A 16789-nucleotide genomic window follows, 5' to 3' on the forward strand; every position below is an offset into this window, starting at 1 on the left:
GCCTTTCCTCCTCCTCCTGGCAGTCTCCTTAAGAACTCGACGCCGGGGCCAGGGGAAAGGGTAGGGGGTGGGCGGGAAGGGGGCGGGGCTGCTGGAACAAGGCGGCCACTCCGGGACCTCGGGGCCACAAGACTCCGGCCTGGGGCGGCCTTTCCGCGCGTCAGGGGCCAGGCGGGTCGCGGTTGGCGGGGCCTGGCTGCCGGCGGGGGCGGGGCCAGGAGCGTCTCCGTGGGCGGGGCCGGGCGGGTTGCGGTGAGAGAGGCCGGGCTGCCGGGGGGGGGGGGTGGGGCGGGGCCAGGAGAGTCGCGGTGAAGGAGGCCGGGCCCATGGCGGAGGGGCGGAGCCAGGCCAGTCGCCGTGGGCGGGGCCGGGAAGTGGGCGGGGGCCGGGGCCTGGAGAGTCGCGAGGGCGAGGGAGGCCTGGCTCACGGCGGAGGGGCGGGGCCAGGCCAGCCGCAGTGAGCCGCGCCGGGCTGTCGAACGGTCTGGGACAGCCTTTCCGCGGGTCAGGGGCCACGCCGGTTGCCGTGGGCGGGGCGCGCCGGGAAAAGTTCCGGGAAGCTGCGCGGCCCGCCCAGACCGGGCGCGGAAGTTGGCGGTGTCAGAGCGGCCGCGGGTCGAGGCCCGCGGCCATGTCCACAGGGGGCGCCGGGTCCGGCGGGCAGGAGGGGGCCGCGCGCGCGGCGGCGGCGCTCTGCGGCCTGTACCACGAGGCCGGGCAGCGGCTGAGGCGCCTGGAGGACCAGCTGGCCGCCCGGGACGCCCTCATTGAGCGCCTGCGCGCCCGCCTGGCTGCTCTCGAGGGGGACGCGGCACCCTCGCTCGTGGACGCGCTGCTGGAGCAGGTGGCGCGCTTCCGGGAGCAGCTCCGGCAACGGGAGGGCGGCGCCGACGAGACGGCGCTGCGCCAGGTGCGTCCCCGGGGAGGGAGAGCCGCGCTGGCTCGGCCCGCAGCGGGTTCGGAGCGGGTGAGCCCACACCGGGGCTGAGGGTTTGCGCGGCGCCGGACTCCGAGCGGTTTGCGAGCTGGGGTCCGGTGTGGGGTGTGAGGACGGTGGGGGGCGGCTTCCGAGGTCCGGGGGGCATCTGCGCGCGTGTGGGCTGTTGTGCCCGCTTGTCGGTTCCGAGGGCGAGCTGTTCGCCTTAGAAACACCACTGCCGGGCATTTCCTCAGCGCCGACTGGCCGACTCGGGAACAGCAGAGAACCGCAGACCCGCGAGGCCACCGGGCGGAGGAGGAGAGGCTCTTTTTCAGAGGAGGAGGTGCGGGGGGCTGGCGAGGTCGCGCGGCGTGCAGGGCCCCTCTGCTTCTGCTGGCTTCGCTACCCGGGCGGGCTGGGGGAGCGCCTCCTGCTGCTGGCTTCTCGGGGGCGGGTGTCCGCGCTGCTTCTGCGGTTTGTGCGGGTTCTGGATCCGAGAGGAGTTTGTGCCCCGTTGGCGGTGGAGGTGGTTCTGGATGAGGGCGTTGGTTCTGGTTGGTTGTGAGGATTGCGTGTCTGTGTTACGTTCTGAGGGGTGCTCTCCACGTCGTGTCAAGGATTGGGTGTCCATTTCTATCTGAAGTTATGTCAGGTTTAATGGTTGTGAAGCCCTGTTGGTTCTGAGGGGGGTGTGTGCCTGTTTTGGTCTGAAGGTTCGTGTTGGTGTTGCTTCTGAGGGTGTGTTAGTGTGGTAGATTCTGAGCACGGTATCCTGCGTTGGGTCAAAGGCTGTGTATGCTCATGTTGAGGGTTGAGGGTCCTTGTGGGTCTGAAGGTGTGTATGTTGCCATGTTGGGTTTGAGGCATATGATGCCCTTACTAGGTTCTGAGAGGGGCTGTGTACTCCCGTGTTGGGTCTGAGGAGGTACGTGTTTGTGTTGGTTCTTAGGGGTGTACTTCCGTATTGGGTCTGAGGGTTGGGTTCTACTGAAGCGCTGTCTGTCTTTTTTGCTTCTGAGAGCTGTCTCTCTCTGTTTTGGATCTGAGGGGGTATGTGTGTGTTAATTTTGAGGGGTGCGCTCTCATCCTGGGTTTGAGGTGTGTGTGCCTGTGTTAGGTTTGGAAGGATGTGTTCCCAAGCTGGGTGAGAGTGTCGTGTGTCTATTGGTTCTGAGGAGTGTGTGTGCCTGTGTTAGGTCTAAGGGTTGTGTGCCTGTGTTGGTTCTACAGCAGTGTGTCTTTGTTGATTTGAGAGGTAATGTACCTGTTTTAGGTTCTAAGGGGTGTGCCTTGGAGTTAGGTTCTGGGGAGTCTGCTCTTGTGTGCCCACGGTGGGTTGTGAGGGTTGTATGTGACCATGTTGAGTCTGAGGACTCTGTGCCTGCATAGGTTCTACAGGGTTGTATTTATGTTGGGTTCTGAGGGGCATGTGCACCTCAGTGGCTTCTTGGTGGTGTGTGTGTCCATTTTAGGTCTGAGGTGTGTATGTGCATGTTGGTTTCAGATGTTGTGCTCCCATGTTTGAGGGGTGTTTGTGCCCATGTTGGGTCTGAGAGGACCGTGTCTGTGTTGGTTCTGAATAGTGTTTCTGTGGTGGGATCGAGGGGTCTGTGCCCATCTGGGTCAGTGGATTGTGTGTCTCTGTTGGTTCTAAGGGGTGTGTATTCTTGTGCTGTGCCCGTGTTGGGTCCAGTGGTTGTATATCCATGTTTCTTTCTGAGGGGTGTGTGTGCCAGTGTTGTATTCTGAGGGTTGTGTGTTCCTGTTAGTTTTGAGGGGTCTTTGTGTTCTTGTGTTGGGTCTAAGGGGTGTGTGTCGCTGTTTTGGGTTCAGAGATGTGTGTTTGCCCATGTAGGGTTTGAGGTCTGTGTGCCTGTGTTGTGTCTGAGGGATATATGCACTCATGTTGGTTTCTGAGGGATTTTTGCGCCCAAGTTGTATATAGAGGGCTGTGAGTAGGTGTTCATTGGGAAGGGGGGTGTGTGTTGGTGTGTTTCCGCTTTGAGTTGAAGAGGTGTGCTCTGTGTTGAGTTCTGAGTGGTCTGTATGCCTGTGTTGGGTCTGAGGGTTGTGTGTCTTTGTTGGTTCTGAGGCTGTTTCTGTTTTTGTCAGGATGAGTGGTGAGTATTGTTGGTTGTGAAGTTTTGTGATTAGGTTTTGAGGAGGAGCTCCCATGTTGGTTCAGAAGGAAAGTTTGTGTGCCTATGGTAGATTCTGGAGGCATGTGTGCACGTTTGTCGTCTTTTTTTTTTTTTAAAGATTTTATTTATTTATTTGACAGAGATCACAAGTAGGCAGAAAGGCAGGCAGAGAGAGAGGAAGGGAAGCAGGCTCTGCTGAGCAGAGAGCCTGATTCGGGGCTCGATCCCAGGACCCTGGAATCATGACCTGAGCCAAAGGCAGAGACTTTAACTCACTGAGCCACCCAGGCACCCCCACGTTTGTCTTCTAAAGTGTCTGTGTGCTGTTATTAGGTGTAAGGTATGTCTGTCCATGTTGGTTGTGAGGGGGATGTGTCTTGGGTCTGAGGGGTATCTGCCTGTCTGGAGTCTTGATGGGTGTGTATTTGAGTTCTATGAGGTCTGCCCCCTTATTGGGTGTGAGTGTTGTGACTGTATTGTGTTCTGATGGGATTGTGTGTGAACATGGACGGTTCTGTGTATATGCGTGTTCATGTTCAGTTCTGTGTTGTGTGTGTAGACATTGGGATCTGGGGTGTTTGTGTGTGTGTAGTACACGAGCATAGGCTCCTGGTGTGTATGTATTCATACTGGGTTCTGGGCCATGTGGACACCGGTTATGTTCTGAGGTGACTTTCAGCTCCAGTTGTAAATGAGTCTTTCAATAGTAACAGCTTTCTTGTGCTGGGAGCAATGACAGTGCTGCGGTGCCTGTGAGTGTCGGATAACACACTTTAGTCTCACTTTCCCTCCTCTTCGTCCCTGTCATTGATGTTACATCTGTCTTTGTGAAGTACCATGAATGCCCAGAACAGGAGCAAGAGTAATAGTACTTGTCTGTAACAGCTATTTGAAGTGCCGTACGCATTGGGTGTACTCTAGTGCCCTGTTTGGGCCATAGCTATTATCTGGATTGTCCCAGGAAAGAAACCAGGTCTGCAAAGAGAGGAGCTGCACAAGACAATTTTCACTTCTAGGCTTGGCCCTGCAGCCAGATTTTAGAGTGAAAAAGAGACATGCACCCCTCTTCCCCCCTTTTATTTTACTATAAAAGTTATTTTGAATATCTGAAAAACAGAGGAAAGAGTAAAGAATAAAATAACAGCCACCATAATCCCACAGTCCGGGGATAACTAGTGTTCATTTCTTGGCATGCCTCCTCCCTGTTTTTCCTTTACACACCGGGTGTATACACAGTGGTGTGCTTGAGTTCTTGCTGTCTGTACATCTTCATATCACATTGCAAGGATTTTCTCATCTGCCTCATTTTAGATGCAGGAGCCAGACAAGCAGATCTATAGTCCTAGATCTATATGTTCCTTTACCCCTGACATACAGGTTTTGTTGTAGGATTTTTAATTATTTAAGAGACATTTTAATAATACAGTATCTTACGCAGTTATGTGTTTGTGGCTTACTCCTCCATCTATCTGGGCTGTCACAGAACCGTGGAGGAATGGAGAGATTTCACACTGTGCAGAGTGAAAACAATGAGAAGAATCGATCAGTAGCTTGGTCTCCTCAGTGGTCATGTCAGCCAGCCCCTTAGGAATAGCAACGCTGGGTTGGTAGAGACTGGGGGCTCCCAGAGAGGAGCTGAGGCTGTGTCCTCAGATGTGCAGAGACTTCCAGGTAACTTCTGCATCTGTGGTTGAGCTGTTGCTAGCATGTGATGGGGCCAGGTCAGTCTCGAGAATTCTGGTTTTTTTTGCCACCACAGTAAGACTCGAGACCTTACCTCGCTTGTAACACGAGGCCTATATGGGTAGCTTTACAAAACTCCTCCAATTAAGACTTTCTGGGATAATGGTGTTAATTTACTATGTGGCCCTTAACTGCTCTATCCGATCTAATCACCCCCCAGGGTACTAGCCTCATGGGCCCTGCTTGGTCCTGACATACCAGCTTCTTCTCCCGGCTTTTCTTTCCCTGTTCTGCCATGCTTTCTAACGAGTAGAACAGCATACACCCTTTACTATAGGCTGTGTTAGCTGTGTGTTTTTTTTTTTTTTTTAAGATTTTATTTATTTATTTGACAGACAGAGATCACAAGTAGGCAGAGAGGCAGGCAGAGAGAGAGGGGGAAGCAGGATCCCTGCTGAGCAGAGAGCCCAATGTGGGGCTTGATCCCAGGACCCTGGGATCATGACCTGAGCTGAAGGCAGAGGCTTTAACCCACTGAGCCACCCAGGCGCCCTGTGTGTTTTGTTTTTAACCGTCTATCTCCATACCTTTTTTGATCTTGTAAAACTGAAACACCATACCCATTAAGCAGTAACTCCCCACCTTCCTGCTCCCCAACCTCCACTCTTGGCAGATATCATTCTTCTATCTGTCTCCATGATTTGACTACTCTAGAGACCTCACAGAAGTGGAATCATCCCTTTGTGACTGACTTATTTCACTTAGCCTAACGTCCTACAGGTTTATCCGTGTTGTATCATGTGCCAGAATTTTCTTCTTTTTCAGGCTGAATGATATTCCATTGTATGTATATACCACATTTGGCTTATCTGTTCATCTGTTGATAGACACTTGGGTTGCTTTCATATTTCAGCTGTAATGAATAACAGTGCCTCTAGGAATATGTGAGTCCAAATGTATCTTTGAGACCCTGCTTTCAGTTCTTTTGGTTATGTGCCAGAAGTGGAATTGCTAGGTCATAGGGTAATTTGGTGTAGTTTTTTGAGGAACCACCACACTGTTTTTCCACAGCGGCTGCACCATTTTACATTCCCAGCAACGCACAGGGTTGCAGTTTCTCCATGTTCTCCCCAGCATTAGTTATTTTCTGTGTTGTTGTTGTTGTTTTATTTTTTTATTTTATTTTTTTTTAAAGATTTTATTAATTTATTTGACAGAGAGAAATCACAAGTAGGCAGAGAGGCAGACAGAGAGAGAGGAGGAAGCAGGCTCCCCGCCGAGCAGAAAGCCCGATGTGGGGCTCGAACCCAGGACCTGGGATCATGACCTGAGCTGAAGGCAGTGGCTTAACCCACTGAGCGACCCAGGCGCCCCTGTTATTGTTGTTTTAATAGCAGCCATCCTGATGGGTTTGTGGTGATTTAATACAAAATGATTGTAGTTTTGATTTGCAATTTCCCAATGATTAGTGATGTGAACCATTCTTTCATGTGTTTATCTTCTTTGTAGAAATGTCAAGTTCTTTGCCCATATTTGAATTGATTATTTTGTTATTGAGTTTTAGGAATACTCTTCAGGCATACCTCATTTTGCTATACTTCTCAGATCTTGTGTTTTTTATAAATTGGAACTTGGACAGGGCGCCTGCGTAGCTCAGTAGGTGGAGCACGTGACTCTTGATTTCGGGGTTGTGGGTTTGGGCCCTGCACTGGGTGTAGAGATTATTTAAAAGAAAAAAGAAAGAAGGAAAGCTTTTAACAACTCTGCATCAAGTAAGTCTACTGGCACCATTTTTCTAATAGCATTTGCTCACTTCATGTCTCTGTGTCATAGTTTGGTAATTCCTGTGATATTTCAAAATTTTTCATTATTCGTTATGTGTTCGTTATGTGATGTGTGATCAGTGATCTTTGGTGTTACTATTGTACTTGTTTTGGGGCACTGTGAACTGTGCCCATAAAAGACAGCAAACTTAATCAGTATGTGTGTTTTATGACTCTTGCACTGACCTGCCATTCCCCCATTACTCTCCCTTCTCTGTTCCCTGAGACGCAACAATATGGCAGTTAGGCTAAATAATGACCTGTAATGGCCTCTAAGTGCTCAAGTGAAAAGAGTCACACATAACTCACTTGAAATGAAAAGCTAGAAATTATTAAGCTTAGTGAGGAAGGGATTTCTGAAGCCAAGATAGGCCAAAAGGTAGGCCTCTTGTGCCAGACAGCCATGTTGCAAATGCCAAGGAAAAGTTCTTGAAGGAACTTAAGAGCACTACTCCAGGGACCACATGAATGATAAGAAAGCCAAACGGCCTCATTGCTGATAGGGAGAAAATTTGGGTGGTCTGGATAGGATATCAGACCTGCCCCAGTATTCCCTTAAGCCAAAGCCTAATCCAGAGCAAGGCCCTGACTCTCAAGTCCAGAAAGGCTGAGGGAGGTGAGGAAGCCGCAGAAGAAAAGTCTGCAGCTAGCAGAGTGGGTTCGTGAGCTTTAAGGAGACACAGAGGGGCGGGGGGAGCAGCACATGCTGACGGAGAAGCTCCGGCAGGTTCTGCCGGAGATCCAGCTCAGATTGCCCATGGAGGTGACTCCTAAACAGCAGATTCTCCACATGTAGACGCAACGGCCTTATCTGGGGAGAAGATGCCATCTTGGACTGTCTTCGCCAGAGGACAGGTCAGTGCCTGGCTTCAGAGGTTCAAGGGACAGGCTGGCTCCCTGTTAGGGGCTAATGCAGCTGGTGACTTTCAGCTGAAGCTGGTGCTCCTTTACTATTCTGGAAATTCTTAGGACCCTTAAGAATTGTGCTACCTCTTCTGTGCCCATGCTCTACCCACGGAACGACACAGCCTGAACGGCAGTATATCTGTTCACAGCGAAGTTTACCAAATGTCTCAAGCCCACTGTTGAGACCTACTGCTCAGGAAAAAAGGTTTCTTTCGAAATATGACTGCTCGTTGACGTTGTACCTGGTCACCCAAGAGCTCTGGTGATGTACGGCCAGATGAGTGCCGTTTCCCTGCTTGTGAACACAGTGTCCGTTCTGCAGCCCATGGAGCAAGGAGTAATTTTGACTTTGAAGTCTTATCATTTAAGAGACACATTTCGCAAGGTGGTAGATGCCATGGATGGTGATTCTTCCACTCGATCTGGGTGGGATACATTGAGAATCTTCTGGAAAGGATTCACCATGCCAGATGCCATTAAGAAAATGTTCCCATGGCTCAATGTCAGTAGTAACAGGAGTTTGGAAGAAGTGATCTCCGGCCCTGGTGAGGACATTGAGGGCTTCAAGACTGAGTGGAGGAAGTCACTGTGCAGATGTGGTGGAAACAGCCAGAGAACCAGAAGTAGAGCCTGGAGAGGCGAGCGACCTGCTGCCCTCGCAAGATAACACTTGCACGGGTGAGGACCTGCTTCCGTGGAGGAGCGAGGAAGGTGATTTCTTGAGCTGGAGTCTGCTCCTGGAGATGGTTGAAATCTGACAAGGACTTAGAACATTGCATGACCTTAGTTGATAAGGTGGCAGGGCTTGAGAGGACTGGCTTCATTGTGGAGAGGAGTTCTACTGTGGGTGAAATGCTACCAGACAACATCACATGCTGGGCGCCTGGGTGGCTCATTTGGTTAAGTGACTGCCTTCGGCTCAGGTCATGATCCCGGGGTCCTGGGATTGAGTCCCACATTGGCCTCCCCCTACTCTGTGGGGAGCCTGGTTCTCCCTTCCCCTCCCACTCCCCCTGCTTGTGCTCTCTTTCTCTCTGTCAAATAAATAAATAAAATCTTTTAAAAAATCACATGCTACAGAGAAATTCTTTTGCTTCCTGTGTCCTGGTATCATATCTAAGAAATTATTGCCAAATTCAGTATTGGGAAGCTTTTCCCTATGTTATCTATAAGAGTTTTATAGTTTTAGGTCTTATATTTAAGTCTTTGATCCATTTTGAGTTAATTGTTGTATATGGTGTTTGATAAAGAGTCCACCTTTATTCTTCTGCATGTGAATGTCTGGTTTTTGCTGTAGCATTTGTTGAAAAAATTATCCTTTCCTCATTGAATGGTCTTAGCACCCTTATCAACAACCATTTGACCATATATGCAAGGGATTATTTCTGGGATCATTATTCTTTTTTTTTTTTTAATATTTTATTTGAGAGAGAGAGAGCACACAAGCACAAGCTGGGGCAGGCAGAGGAAGAAGCAGACTTCCCACTGAGCAGGGAGTCTAATGGGGGGCTCGATCCCAGGACCCTGGGATCATGACCCTCTGGACTCATTATTTTTTCCCTTTCTGTAAATGTCTGTCTTTATGCCAGTACTATACTGTTTTGGTTACTGTAGCTTTGTAGTCAGTTTTGAATTCAGGTAGCATGAGTCTTGCTTTGTTCTTTTTTCTTCTAAGATTGTTTTGGGTATTTGGGGTCTCTTGAGATTCTATATGAATTTTAGGATGAATTTTTCTATTTCTGCAAAAAAACCCACTGGATTTTGATAGGGATTATATTGAATCTGTAGATCAGTTTGAGTAATGTTAAATTTAAAAATAAACCTGTCATTTATTTTACCAGCAAAAGTGGGTTTATTCCGGATAGCAGAGATTTGCAGTCCGTGCAACCTACAGCAAAACCATAGACAAGTCCAGAGAACAAAGAATGCTGGAGGAAAGGGGGAGCTGGGAGGGCTCTTGTAGACAGTCCATTGCTGTAAACTGGGAATTGAAGTGTAGTGACTTTTCACTGCCTGAGTTGTGACAGTCTGTCATGGGCCGGGCTGTTGTGGGGCGAGGAGAGAACATTTCTTCCTTCTGCTGGGGTGGTAAAGTACAGTTAACCCTTGAACAACATGGGGGTTATGGGTGCAGTCCCCCTGTGCACTTGAAAATCCTTGCATAACTCCTGACTCTCCAGAAAACTTAACTATTGATAGTTTGCTGAGAATGGGAAGCCTTACCAATAACATAAACAATAGATTAACACATACTTTGTATGTTACATTTATTATATGCTGTGTTCTTGAAGTAAGCTAGCAAAAAGATATGTTCTTGAGAAAATTAAGAACGGGCACCTAGGTGGCTTAGTCATTTAAGCATCTGCCTTTGGTTCAGGTCATGATCTCGAGGTCCTGGGATCAAGCCCTGAGTTGGGCTTCCTGCTTCAGTGGGGAGCCTGCTTATCCCTCTACCTCTGCTCCTCGCCACCCCCAACTTGTACGGTTGTGTGTGCTCTCTCTTTCTCTCTCTTCTCCTTGTTTCAAAAATAAAAAATCTTTAAAAAATTAAGAACATTACTGGGGTGCCTGGGTGGCTCAGTTGGTTTTGGCTCAGGTCATGATCTTGGGGTTGGGAGATTGAGCCCCATATTGGGCTCATTGCTCTGTGGGGAGTCTGCTCGAGATTCTCTTTCCCTCTGACCCTCCCCCTGCTTGCACGTGCACTCGCTCACTTTCTAAAATAAATACATAAATCTTAAAAAAAAAAAATTAAGAACATTCCTATCCAGAAGGCAAGATAAATCTTTTCCTGTTGGTTTTGCAGTTGACGAGTGGTAGGGCATGAGGGCTGCCTACGCTGGCCTCTGATTCCATTTTAGTGAGGTTTCCCTTCATAATTTTCACATTATATTGACATCTTAACAATATTAAGTTTCCAATTTATGAACATGTGTTTTCATTTACTTATGTCCTAATTTTTTCAGTAACATTTTATATTTTTCACTGTATAAGACTTCCACCTCCTTGAGTGAATTAATTCCTAAGTCTTTTATCTTTTTTGATGCTGTTGTAAATGGAATTGCTTTTATAATTTCTCATTCAGATTCTTTATTGTTAGTATGTAGAAATACTGCTGTTTCTCGTGTGTTGACTTTGTCTTCTTATATTTGCTGAATTCATTTATTCCAAGTTTTTTGCATGTCTGTGTGTGTGTAATAATTAGTTTTCTAATAATATTTATTATTATTATTATTATGTTCATTTCTTTTTAAGTTAATTATTTTATTAATATATAATGTATTATTTGCCCACGGATACAGGTCTGTGAATTGTCAGGCTTACACATTTCACAGCACTCAGCATATCACATACCCTCCCCAATGTCCATAACCCAACCACCCTCTCCATAACCCCCCTTCTCCCAGCAACTCTTAGTTTGTTTTGTGAGATTAAGAGTCTCTTATGGTTTGTCTCCCTCCCAATTCCATCTTGTTTCATTTTTTCCTTTCCTACCACCCAAACACTCACCCTGCCTCTCAAATTCCTCATATCAGGCAGATCATATGATAATTATCTTTCTCTGATGACTTATTTTGCTCAGCATAATACCCTCTAATTCCATCCAGGTTGTTGCAAATGGCAAGATTTCATTTCTTTTGATGGCTGCATAGTATTCCATTGTGTATATATATACCACATCTTCATCCATTCATCTGTTGATGGACATCTAGGTTCTTTCCATGGTTTGGCTATTGTGGACATTGCTGCTATAAACATTTGGTTGCATGTGCCCCTTTGGATCCCTACATTTGTATCTTTAGGGTAAATACCCAGTAGTATGATTCCTGGGTCATAGGATAGCTCTATTTTAAACTTTTTGAGGAACCTCCATGCTGTTTTCCAGAGTGGCTGCACCAGCTTGCATTCCCACCAACAGAGTAGAAGGGTTCCCCTTTCTCTGCATCCTCTCCAACATCTGTCGTTGCCGAGTGATGTGGAGCACTTTTTCATGTGTCTGTTGACCATCTGGATGTCTTCTTTGCAGAAATGTCTGTTCATGTCCTCTGCCCATTTCTTGATTGGATTATTTGTTCTTTGGGTGTTGAGTTTGATAAGTTCTTTATAGATTTTGGATACTAGCCCTTTATCTGATATGTCATTTGCGAATATCTTCTCCCATTCTGTCAGTTGTCTTTTGGTTTTGTTGACTGTTTCCTTTGCTGTGCAAAAGCTTTTGATCTTGATGAAGTCCCAATAGTTCATTTTTGCCCTTGCTTTCCTTGCCTTTGGCAATGTTTCTAGGAAGAAGTTGCTGTGGCTGAGGTCAAAGAGGTTGCTGCCTGTGTTCTCCTCAAGGATTTTGATGGATTCCTGTCTCACATTGAGGTCTTCCATCCATTTTGAGTCTATTTGTGTGTGTGTGTGGTGTAAGGAAATGGTCCAGTTTCATTCTTCTGCATGTGGCTGTCCAATTTTCCCAATGCCATTTGTTGAAGAGCCCGTCTTTTTTCCATTGGACATTCTTTCCTGTTTTGTCAAAGATTTGTTGACCATAGAGTTGAGGGTCTATTTCTGGACTCTCTATTCTGTTCCATTGATCTATGTGTTTGTTTTTGTGCCAGTACCATACTGTCTTGATGATGACAGCTTTGTAATAAAGCTTGAAGTCTGGAAATATGATGCCACAAATCTTGGCTTTCCTTTTCAACATTCCTCTGGCTATTCGGGGTCTTCTGGTTCCATATAAATTTTAGGATTATTTGTTACATTTCTTTGAAAAAAAATTGATGGTATTTTGCTAGGGATTGCATTAAATGTGTAGATTCTTTTAGGTAGCATAGACATTTTCACAATATTTGTTCTTCCAAACCATGAGCATGGAATGTTTTTCCATTTCTTTGTGTCTTCCTCAATTTCTTTCATGAGTACTTTATAGTTTTCTGGGTACAGATTCTTTGCCTTTTTGGTTAGGTTTATTCCTAGGTATCTTATGGTTTTGGGTGCAATTGTAAATGGGTTTGACTCCTTAATTTCTCTTTCTTCTGTCTTGCTGTTGGCTCATCGAAATGCAACTGATTTCTGTGCATTGATTTTTATATCCTGACACTTTACTGAATTCCTGTTTGAGTTCTAGCAGTTTTGGAGTGGAGTCTTTTGGGTTTTCCACAGAAAGTATCATATCATCTGCAAAGAGTGAGAGTTTGACTTCTTCTTTGCTGACTTGGATGCCTTTTATTTCTTTTTGTTATCTGATTGCTGAGGCTAGGACTTGTAGTACTATGTTGAATAGCAGTGGTGATAGTGGACATCCCTGCCGTGTTCCTAACCTTAGGGGAAATGCTCTCAGTTTTTCCCCATTGAGAATGATATTTGCTGTGGGTTTTTCATAGATGGCTTTGATGATATTGAGGTATGTACCCTCTATCCCTACACTTTGGAGAGTTTTGATCAAGAAAGGATGCTGTACTTTATCAAATGCTTTTTCAGCATCTCTTGAGAGTATCATATCATTCTTGTTCTCTCTTTTATTTTATTTTATTTTTTTTTTAAAGATTTTATTTATTTATTTGACAGAGAGAGATCACAAGTAGACAGAGACGCAGGCAGAGAGAGAGAGAGAGGGAAGCAGGCTCCCTGCTGAGCAGGGAGCCCGATGCGGGACTCGATCCCAGGACCCTGAGATCATGACCTGAGCCGAAGGCAGCGGCTTAACCCACTGAGCCACCCAGGCGCCCCATCTTTTATTAATGTATTGTATCACATGGATTGATTTGCGGATGTTGAAACAACCTTGCAGCCCAGGAAAAAATCCCACTTGGTCATAGTGAATAATCCTTTTAATGTACTGTTGGATCCTATTGGCTAGTATTATGGTGAGAATTTTTGCATCTGTGTTCATCAAGGATATTGGTTTGTAATTCTTTTTGATGGGGTCTTTGTCTAGTTTTGGGATCAAGGTAATGCTGGCCTCATAAAATTAGTTTGGAAGATTTCCTTCCATTTCTATTTTTTGGAACAGTTTCAGGAGAATAGGTATTAATTCTTCTTTAAATGTTTGGTAGAATTCCCCTGGGAAGCTGTCTGGCCCTGGGCTCTTGTTTGTTGGGAGATTTTTGATGACTGCTTCATGAAATCTCCTTACTGGTTATGGGTCTGTTCAGGTTTTCTATTTCTTCCTGGTTCAGTTTTGGTAGTTTATACGTCTCTAGGAATGTAACCATTTCTTCCAGATTGTCAAATTTGCTGGTGCATAGTTGCTCATAATATGTTTTTATAATTGTTTGTATTTCTTTGGTGTTGGTTGTGATCTCTCCTCTTTCATTCATGATTTTATTTATTTGGGTCCTTTCTCTTTTCTTTTTGTTAAGTCTGGCCAGGGGCTGATCAATCTTATTAATTCTTTGAAAGAACCAGCTGCTAGTTTCTTTAATTGTTCTACTGTTCTTTTGGTTTCTATTTCATTGATTTCTGCTCTGATCTTTATTTTTTCTCTTCTCCTGCTGGGTTTAGGCTTTCTTTGCTGTTCTTTTTCCAGCTCCTTTAGGTCTAGGGTTAGGTTGTGTGCTTGAGAGTTTTCTTGTTTCTTGAGAAAAGCTTGTATCGCTATATACTTTCCTCTCAGGACCACCTTTGCTGTGTCCCACAGATTTTGAACAGTTGTGTTTTCATTTTTATTTGTTTACATGAACTTTTTCAATTCTTCTTTAATTTCCTGGTTGACGCATTCATTCTTTAGTAGGATGCTCTTTAGTCTCCATGTATTTGAGTTCTTTCCAACTTTCCTCTTGTGATTGAGTTCTAGCTTTAGAGCATTGTGGTCTGAAAATATGCAGGGAATGATTTGGTACCGGTTGAGACCTGATTTGTGACCCAGGATGTGTTCTATTCTGGAGAATGTTCCATGTGCACTAGAGAAGAATGTGTATTCTGTTGCTTTGGGATGGAATGTTCTGAATATATCTGTGATGTCCATCTGTTCCAGTGTGTCATTTAAGACCTTTATTTCCTTGTTGATATTTTGCTTGGATGATCTGTCTATTTCAGTGAGGGAGGTATTAAAGGCCTACTATTATTGTATTATTGTCAATGTGTTTCTTTGATTTTGTTATTAATTGGTTTATATAATTGGCTACTCCCATATTAGGGACATAGATATTTAAAATTATTAGATCTTCTTGTTGGACAGACCCTTCAAGTATGATATAGAGTCCTTCCTCATCTCTTATTATAGTCTTTGGCTTAAAATCTAATTTATCTGCTATAAGGGTTGCCACCCCAACTTTTTTTTTTTTTTTTAAGATTTTATTTATTTACTTGACAGAGATCACAAGTAGGCAGAGAGAGAGGGGGAAGCAGGCTCCCTGCCGAGCAGAGAGCCCGATGTGGGCCTCGATCCCATGACCCGAGCCGAAGGCAGAGGCTCAACCCACTGAGCCACCCAAGTGCCCGCCACCCCAACTTTCTTTTGATGTCCATTAGCATGGTAAATTGTTTTCCACCCCCTCACTTTATTTTTTTTTAATTTTTTCTTTTTTTTAAAGATTTTATTTATTTATTTGATAGAGATCACAAGTAGGCAGAGAGGCAGACAGAGAGATAGAGGGAGGCAGGTTCCCTGCTGAGCAGAGATCCCAATGTGGGACTCGATCACAGGACCCTGAGACCATGACCTGAGTTGAAGGCAGAGGCTTTACCCCACAGAGTTACCCAGGTGCCCCCATCCCCTCACTTTAAATCTGGAGGTATCTTTGGGTCTTAAATGAGTTTCTTGTAGACAGCATATTGATGGTTCTTGTTTTTTTATCCATTCTGATACCCTGTGTCTTTTGATTGGGGCATTTAGCCCATTTACATTCAGGGTAACTATTGAAAGATATGAATTTAGTGCCATTGTATTATCTGTAAGGTGACTGTTCCTGTATATTGTCTCTGTTCCTTTCTGGTCTGCTACTTTCAGGCTCTCTCTTTGTTTAGAGGACCCCTTTCAATATTTCTTGTAGGGCTGGTTTGGTGTTAGCAAATTCTTTTAATTTTTGTTTGTCCTGGAAGCTTTTTATCTCTCCTTCTATTTTCAATGATAGGCTAGTTGGATATAGTATTCTTGGCTGCATATTTTTCTCATTTAGTGCTCTGAATATATCATGCCAGTTCTTTCCGGCCTGCCAGGTCTCTGTGGATAAGTCTACTGCCAATCTAATATTTCTACCATTGTATGTTACAGACTTCTTTTCCCAAGCTGCTTTCAGGATTTTCTCTTTGTCACTAAGATTTGTAAGTTTTACTACTAGATGATGGGGTGTGGACCTACTTTTATTGATTTTGAGGGGGATTCTCTGTGCCTCCTGGATTTTGATGCTTGTTCCCTTTGCCATATTAGGGAAATTCTCTACTATAACTCGCTCCAATATATCTTCTGCCCTTCTCTCTCTTTCTTCTTCTTCTGGAATCCCAATTATTCTAATACTGTTTCATCTTATGGTATCACTTATCTCTCGAATTCTCCCCTCATGGTGCAGTAGTTGTTCATCTTTCTTTTGCTCAGCTTCTTTATTCTCCATCATTTGGTCTTCTATATCACTAATTCTCTTTTCTGCCTCATTTATCCTAGCAGTAAGAGCCTCCATTTTTTATTGCACCTCATTAATAGCTTTTTAAATTTTAACTAGATTTTAGATTTTCGTTCTTTTATTTCTCCAGAAAGGGATTTTATTTCTCCAGACAGGGTTTCTCTAATATTTTACATGCTTTTTTTGAGCCCAGCTAGCACCTTGAGAATTGTCATTCTGAACTCTAGTTCTGACATACTACCAACGTCCGTATTGATTAGGTCCCTAGTCGTCAGTACTGCCTCTTGTTCTTTTTTTGTGATGAGTTTTTCCCCCTCGTCATTTTATCCAGATAAGAATATATGAATGAGAGAATAAAATACTAGTAGGGTGGCAGAGGACCCCCCCCCCCCAAATGTACAGTAACCAAATCAGAAGAGACCCAAAACTGGGGGGAGAAGAAAGGGGGAGGAAATAATTTAAAAAATAAAAAATAAAAGTCTATATCTAAATCTATATCTATATTAGACTGGTGAATAGAACAGAGCCATCTACTTGATTTTGGGTGTATTCTGATCTCTTAGAAGAAACTACCTCACAAAATTTTAAAGGAAGAAAAACATATATACAAAATAAAGGTAAACATGATGAAGGGCTGGAATATGACTGTAGAGATGAAAATTTAAAAACTCTAAAAAATGAATTGATAAGTTGGTTGGAAAAAGAAAAAGGAGGAGAGAATGTGCTAACACTGGAGACTAGAGCAAAGCCATGTGCTAGTTTTAGGGT

The 16789-nt window shown here is 45.0% G+C and overlaps 1 protein-coding gene across 2 annotated transcripts in view; it reads left to right on the forward strand.

The window, feature by feature from the left end:
• The first annotated feature begins 484 nt into the window (after positions 1–484).
• The window catches only part of LOC111148948 (TNFAIP3 interacting protein 2), a 39905-nt gene continuing 23600 nt past the window's right edge, over positions 485–16789 (forward strand). Inside the window, exon 1 of one of the 2 annotated variants that reach the window (XM_022505782.1) lies at positions 485–910. In XM_022505782.1, the coding sequence (XP_022361490.1) occupies positions 632–910 (279 nt within the window). In that variant the 5' untranslated portion in view covers positions 485–631. The remainder of the gene's footprint in view (positions 911–16789) is intronic. The other variant, XM_022505781.1, reaches the window with a different exon arrangement.

The sequence above is a fragment of the Enhydra lutris genome, unplaced genomic scaffold (assembly GCF_002288905.1).
Source record: "Enhydra lutris kenyoni isolate GAN:26980312 unplaced genomic scaffold, ASM228890v2 scaffoldscaffold21, whole genome shotgun sequence".
In the NCBI taxonomy this organism is placed as follows: domain Eukaryota; kingdom Metazoa; phylum Chordata; class Mammalia; order Carnivora; family Mustelidae; genus Enhydra; species Enhydra lutris.